At 30.3% G+C, this 7,332-nt stretch overlaps 1 protein-coding gene across 1 annotated transcript; it reads left to right on the top strand.

Moving 5' to 3' along the window:
- The first annotated feature begins 1,716 nt into the window (after window positions 1-1,716).
- LOC100802756 (ylmG homolog protein 2, chloroplastic) lies at window positions 1,717-3,723 on the top strand. The gene is made up of 3 exons (XM_003522254.5): window positions 1,717-2,153; window positions 2,244-2,437; window positions 3,209-3,723. The coding sequence occupies exons 1-3, from the start codon at window positions 1,875-1,877 to the stop codon at window positions 3,468-3,470; spliced, it is 735 nt and encodes a 244-aa protein (XP_003522302.1). The 5' UTR covers window positions 1,717-1,874; the 3' UTR covers window positions 3,471-3,723.
- The last annotated feature ends 3,609 nt before the right edge of the window (window positions 3,724-7,332 follow it).

Raw genomic sequence — 7,332 nt, 5'->3', positions numbered from 1 at the left:
CCTTATGAATTGATAGTTTTTGTCATGAAAGTAATATTATTTTCGTTAAAAAAAATTTAAAGTTAATGATTTCATTAAAATATCTAATAAATTTCTTTTAAGATGGTTTAAATAAGATTAACATAGCCATTTAGGAATCAAATTAAAAAAATCATAATATGCTCTTACTTAAATAATATCTTTATATGAAATAATCATTAATTAATATATAAGAAATCATCTAGATTTTAGTTTTAGAAAAATAAAACTTTTTTTCTTTAGGCAAAAGAAAAATCAAACTTTTTTATGCATAAGAATCAAAGGCATATAATTATGAGATTTATAATATTCCCACACCTTTCTCAATCAACTTAAGTAAATCCCAGAAAAATTAAAGTTTGAATTGCTGACTCTTTATCTAAAATTAGACTTTATTAATTGCGTGAACGTGTGAATTTCATCAATTCACCAAATTTATTAATTGCGTGAACAAATTTCGTCAATGCACCAAATTTATTCGTAAGTAGTATTATTAGGCTACTATATATACTTTTAAACATTTTGTCAAAAAAAAAAAACTTTTAAACACACATACCATTTTATTTGTGTTTTACCATACACTCAAATTCCTATTGAGTTTTTGGTCTAAACTAATTACATCTTTGATTTATGAATATTCTGAGAAATTTTTCTGGTTTAGATAAATAAATAAATAGATTTATTTTATAAGTTAAAATTAATTTGTATAAATTAACGTCATAGCATGCTTTATTATTTTTTTAAGAGATTGAATACAATTTGAAATACAATGAAAGATCTAAACACCATATTGCAAAATTAAACAATGAAGGACTTAATTTACGCGTCAAGAGTTACAAAAAGAAAGAAGTTTAGAGTTGCAAGTTGCAACTATCCAAGATGACACCATATTCAAAATTGATAAATTTCCTTGCTTGGAGATCATCAACACACTGCTTGCAATCAGTCTTAAAAGTTACATTTTTCGACCCAAGAAAATAGCTGACAAAAGTGCCGTGGCCTCAGCTTCATGTGGAGTTGGTTTACCAAAAAACCATGCAGTCCTTGCAACAATAAAACGATATATCAGCGTAACAAAAAAATTATTCTACATTGATTTTATAAAAGTTTCTACACCAATAGTGTATTGTTATTAAACATCTTTTTAAAAATTAAGAATGTATGGTACTTTTTTTTAAAAATTCTTATAGCAGTATAAAACTTTAAATAATAAATAAAGAGATTCCAAACATTTTGGGTGGATAAGTAATTAAGAAATCAAATTACTCATTCGTTGTGTATGCAATTGTGTTATACACACTTAAAAGTAAAAAATCTACCGTTCATAATGTTCCTATGACTTAAATATATTAGTTCCGATGGAGGATACATGTAATTTATATTCTATATTTAGATTTACTCGCTACCTTAATTGTTTTCTTAATTAAAAAAACAATACCAAAAGAATACTACTAACAATTGAGAGAGAAAAGATATTAAATTTTGACTGGTGACTTTTTTCTTTGAAGAGAAAAGACGAAGATAGACTTGGTTTGGTAAAGAAGAAATAAAATAAAAAGAAGGATTAAACTTCAAAAATGAGTGTAAATATCATATTTTTATCACACTATTTTAATTTAAATATATTTTTTTATTATTTCTTTCCAGCTTGCCAAATCAACCCATAAAGAGGGGACAGGATTTAAATCCGGACGAGTAGATGTTTTATTTGTTATGATTCAGAGGATTATCTTTTCCTTGAAAATCCATACCATGCGCTAGCGTTATCCTCTTTGGCCTCCAAAGGTTGTTATAGATAGAACAGAACGCAGAACGCAGAACGCAGGTTTGAGTTTCCTTAACTGAAGCGAACTAAAATGGGTGCGAACGCTAACGACTTGTCCACTGAGATAGATTGTACTAAGAAGGTTTCCAATTGTTGGGGAAATGGTCAAATACCCTTTGCACTTCCTTTTCTCACACTCCCCAATTCCAACTTCACCACTCTCCTCTCTTCACCACCTCAACTACTCCACACATCATTCACCACTGCCGCTGACAATTTTTTCAGATTTGTACACTCCCTCGCTTCTCAGAACCCCTTCCTCAACAAAGTTCTCTCTCTCCCCGCCGAATTTCACACCTTATGCGTGCAGGTACGTAATTCAAAACTCTCGCTTTCTTGGTACTTTTATACGGGAAAAATGCAGGAGAGGCCTTATGATATTGTTGATGTTTGGGTTCAGATTCGGAAGCAAAGGAACGTGGGGTTGGTGTCTAGTCATAATTTCGCTGCCGTTTTGCCCGGGGGTTCGGTGGCAGGGCTAGTGGTGGCTAACGGGGTTCTCAATTTCTTGAACATTTACAACACTTTGCTCATTGTTAGGCTTGTTTTGACATGGTTTCCCAACACTCCTCCTTCCATTGTTAGCCCCCTCAGGTGAGTCAGCATTTTATTTGGGGGTTGCAAAATTACATGCTTTTGTTCCTAGGATATATCATTCAATGTTCAATTGGATTGTTGTTACATGGCCAGTTTTATTGCAGGATCATGTTTGTTATTGAATACTAGGTTTTGATGTGATTCAAGATACCTTTTCTGTTTGCTGAACTGCCAATTACGAATTGACATTTGAGTTGTGTTTAGTTAGCAACATTTTATGTACTTCAACATTTGATTCTGTTATTTTATTGAGTAAATAGTCTATAAACCGATAATGTGAAAACTTTTTACGAGTTGTTTAATTAGAATTTGACATGTACAGTAAGTTGATTGACTTTTATCATAATTATCTTAAGCCTTAATTCAATTCTAGTTTTTACTAGCGATGCTTATTTCTAACTTGGTTCTTGTGCATAATAAAAAGTTCTCAAATTCTTGTAAATTCACAAAATCATTCTTAATTTGGTCTCTACTATAAATAAATTTTGTTCTTTATACATGATGATAAGGATTGAATTGAGAACAATATTATGTATAGAGACTGGTTTCTTTGTATATTAATTTATTTTAATGTGTATAGAGACATAGGGTCACTCATATTCACCAAAAGTATACATAAACCACAATATAATTTTCCATTTTGTTTATGGGGATGGGGAGAGGTGGGGGTTCTTGGACATTTCACAGCTACATGTTTAATAATAGTATACGCAGATTTAATTTCAAGAATTTCCAAGTGTTAAATAAAATGATTATTGTTTCATTCAGCACCATATGTGACCCATACCTGAACATATTCCGTGGACTTATTCCCCCTCTGGGAGGAACCCTGGATCTCTCTCCCATTCTAGCATTCTTGGTCCTAAATGCATTCACCAGCACTGCTGCTGCACTCCCTGCCGAGCTTCCAGTCACAGAACAATCAAAACAAGGTCTTGCAGCGCCATTGCCCTCTACTACTTCACAGAAGAAATGGATGAGACGGTTTCAAGGGAACAGGTCAAGGACATCTGGTGATGATGCTAAATAGAACATGGGAGAGTTTATTTGTGCCTCTGTATCTGTTTATTAATTTAGATACGTTGCTATTGTTCCATCTTGATTATGATAGTTCTATTCTAGGCAACACAAATTTTGAGCTAATGATTCCAGAGATTGTAGAGTTATGGAGTTTTCTGTGGAAAGCTCAAGGCTCAAACTACCACAGTCACAATTTATTTTGTTTTTATTTTTTTACAGTACACATCCTATTGTTTTCTTTAATCCCAAGGTCCTTATTTAAATTGGGGGAATGCATTATAGCCCATCAATTAGATTACCGAGTAATCATACTAGTAATTCAATTAAATTTTGTTGGTCTCTATATTTTCAGTTAAACATAAAGAAAGACCCTCAAGGAATGAAAGGATTATATTTTATTGTGACGGGATTTGAACATCGAATGGCATGATCCCAAATCATTCTCTCCAGTCTCCACTGACTTTATGAAGCATCGTGATAGCACTTTTTACAAATATTAAGAAAATGTTTATTTTACCGGAAATGAAAAAGTAAATAATTAACCTACGTCAGGATCTTTGCTGTAATGGGAATCGAATTCCTAGCAGTTTCAGAATAAACTGCTGGCTATACATTTCTTGAGCTCACCATTAAAGGGATTAAAATTAATTTTAGAAGATAAAGTTATCATTTTATAAAACATATTAAAGAATGAGACAAACAATACTTTTAGTCAGTTTACACAATCTTCATTTGCCGAAATGTCAGAATCAGAAAAAATTGATAGGGGAGACAAAAAATTATAGGTTTCCAGAAAGAAAAAAAAAAGGACACCTTCCACTCATCTAATTAGAAGGGGGCATTTTTTTTCTTTTTCATGTGTAAGTATCAAGCGACTTTTGTTCTTCTGGGTAACGGGGGCAGACTGCTCCACTAGGCCTATACCTATTCCATCACTAAACTTAGGTCCTATTTGTTATCCATTAAGAATCAATTCCCTATAAGATAAACATGTTCTTATGTAAGTATATTTTTAACATTAATTTAGACATGCATCCAATTATGTTTAAAAGTTCAAAATCAATTTTATTTAACTTAGATAAACGGAGCCTTGATATTATTATGGGTAAACTCTATTTATTTAGGTTTTTGTTTTCCTCACATGTAAACAATTATAATGGTTTTATACCTTTTCCTATATCTTTTACATTTCATTCCTCTTTTATTTCTTTTTCTTTTACATAATATTATTCCTCACATCTCTCTTTTCTCTCTCCTTCAATGAAATATATACTTTAAAGAGGTGTTAACAATTCTTTTAGCATGTAAGTTGTTAAGTTCTTTAATTAAAATGCAGGATGTGGTTAGAAATTTACAAAGCCTATATGGACAAATGAAGAATAAAAGATCCAAGTCTATTTTCTTTTATCTTTTATCGTTCATTTCTAATCCTTCATTGGTGGTATTCTCGTTCACTATTTTTTTCTCTGTTGACAAATGAAGGATAAAGGATCCAACTCTAACCTTTTAAAGTGGAAATGACAATTAAGTAAAACTCTTAATAGAGTTAGCAACTTAAGGACATTAGATTATTTAAAGGAAAGCTAATCATTTCACATCAATACCTTTTATTTACAAAATTCAGTCTAAATCCTCGTACTTTTCAAGCTAAATATATCTTTGCCCTAGAATTCTTTCAACTCAACTTCGAATTTGTGACGTATTGTAGACATTCGTGAAGCTTCTGTATTTCTTAGAAATTGAGCTTGCCTGGACATCCTCAGTAGAAACGCATCAGATTCCAAACAGAATTTAGGCAGAGCAGGGAATATTGTTCTTTGTTAATGGAGAATCCTATTCACATCCTTACAATTTAACAAGCGGAGCTTTATCAGCAACACACACCATTTCTAGTCCGCCTGCACTTTATATCTTGATCATCTTTGGGAGTATAAAAATGTTGTAGTACTTTTCCTAACAGTATCCAAGACAATAGCACTATATTTGTAAATTAATTAACCTATGATAGTATATCATTCATGTCAAATATGGACATTATTAAGCTAGGCTTGAATTGATCTTTTCGATTCTTTCTAAAGACGTTGTCATATTGTGAAAGTAATTGTTGTGCAATCTAGGAGTAAACAATTTCACTTTAATATCGATTATTGGATTTAAAAGTATTTTTTTCCACTTATATGATATTCAATTTTTCTATTCATACTTAATATTAAATTTTACCTCACATTTTATACTCCAATAGTAATATTATATTAGTACTTGAATGAGGTTAGTCTCAAACATCTCATCAGTTCATGTCTCACTATCAATGTAAGTAACCTCTCAAGTATTTTTAAGTCTTGCGAACTGGAAGATGAGGAGCAACCCATCAACGTTGATGTTTTGTTGCCGTTTCTGCTCTTTCTACTGATTTTGGGCATAGCTTTATCAGCTTTCCTGGACCGGAGCTTTACAGGGTTTGATCGTTACTGGATTCATAAAGTTATTGGTTCCTCTGGCGGTATTGTTGCTATTCTTACTGTTCTTTTTCTTATTTTGAAATTTAAATCGTCTCTGTGATGGTAACACGCTCTAGCTGTAGTGTACTATTTGTAAGATGTTGAAAATTATGTAAGAATTTATTTTCTTTTCCCATGCTCTTGTGCAGTACACAATACTCATTTTGTGATCTTAATTTGAGAGGGAAAAAAGTTTGTCTCAAAACAAATTTTGATAGAATTAGGCTAAACATAAAGGTGATCAATAAGGCCTATTTGGTGTAAGAAAGGTGTTATACTCGCTACGATACTATTACCGTAAAATTATTATTAGGTAATTTTTTATAATTTTTTATGGGTGATTTCAAATACTATTTACATGACCTATTTAAATTTTATAATTTATTGGGTACAATTATATTTTTTTGGGTACAGATATAATTTTTATAATTTAATTATACTTAATTATATGTTATGCAAAGATTAGCCTACACCATGGTAATCACATACTTTGAATACATTTTATAAGATCGGTTACAAATTTTTTTCTTGAAAGGATCGGTTACAATTTATTAAAAATTACCCAATCATAATAAACTTTCATTAATAAGATGTGGGGCTTATAAAATTTTAATAAATTCCAACAAGAGTTTATTAGAAAGTAATCTTTTCATTTCAAAACCATGGATGTTTTAACTTTTCTTTTATGTTCCAAAACTATTAATGTTTTACAAATTTCAGGTTTCACTAATTGTTTTTTCTTACACATTCTTATTTAATAATTATGTCTACTCCACAACTACTCTTTTAATAGATTTTTTCCACTACTCTTATTTAACATTAAATATTTTTTAAGTTGTGTGCATTAATTTTAAACATTCTTTTTAGAATGAAGGAATATGTTTCTAGCATAACATTTCTCTTTACTATAGTTAGTTAAAAAAGTAGTTGGTAACTAAAGTTACTAAAAGCATAAAATTGAGAGCAATTAAGTTAACTGATACAATTAATAATACTATTTCCATCCATATATATATATATATATATATATATATATAATATTTTTTTAATTAATTCATAAGAATTAAAAATTTGCTCAATGTAGTTAGTAAAAATAAATTGCTAATAATGTATATTATTTTTTCAAAACTATTATTCGGACTAATCGTCTCACTTTTCCTACTTTATTAATCAATGCGTGCTGTTATTTTCTAGTCTTAAAAATTTATATGCAATGATTCCATTTAATCCTTATTTTTAAAGGGTTAGGATATATTTTCAAAGATCCAAATCCCTATTATTGGGACAGAAATGTTCTTAATGTAGCTCAATTTCTCACTTCTTTTTTTTAAAGGAAAAATAAAGCAAAAGAAAAAGAAAACTTGTAGTCCCACA

Source organism: Glycine max, chromosome 4 (genome assembly GCF_000004515.6).
Source record: "Glycine max cultivar Williams 82 chromosome 4, Glycine_max_v4.0, whole genome shotgun sequence".
Taxonomy (NCBI): domain Eukaryota; kingdom Viridiplantae; phylum Streptophyta; class Magnoliopsida; order Fabales; family Fabaceae; genus Glycine; species Glycine max.
The sequence above is the reverse complement of the archived record's forward strand: the minus strand, read 5'-3'. Positions and strand labels throughout refer to the sequence as shown.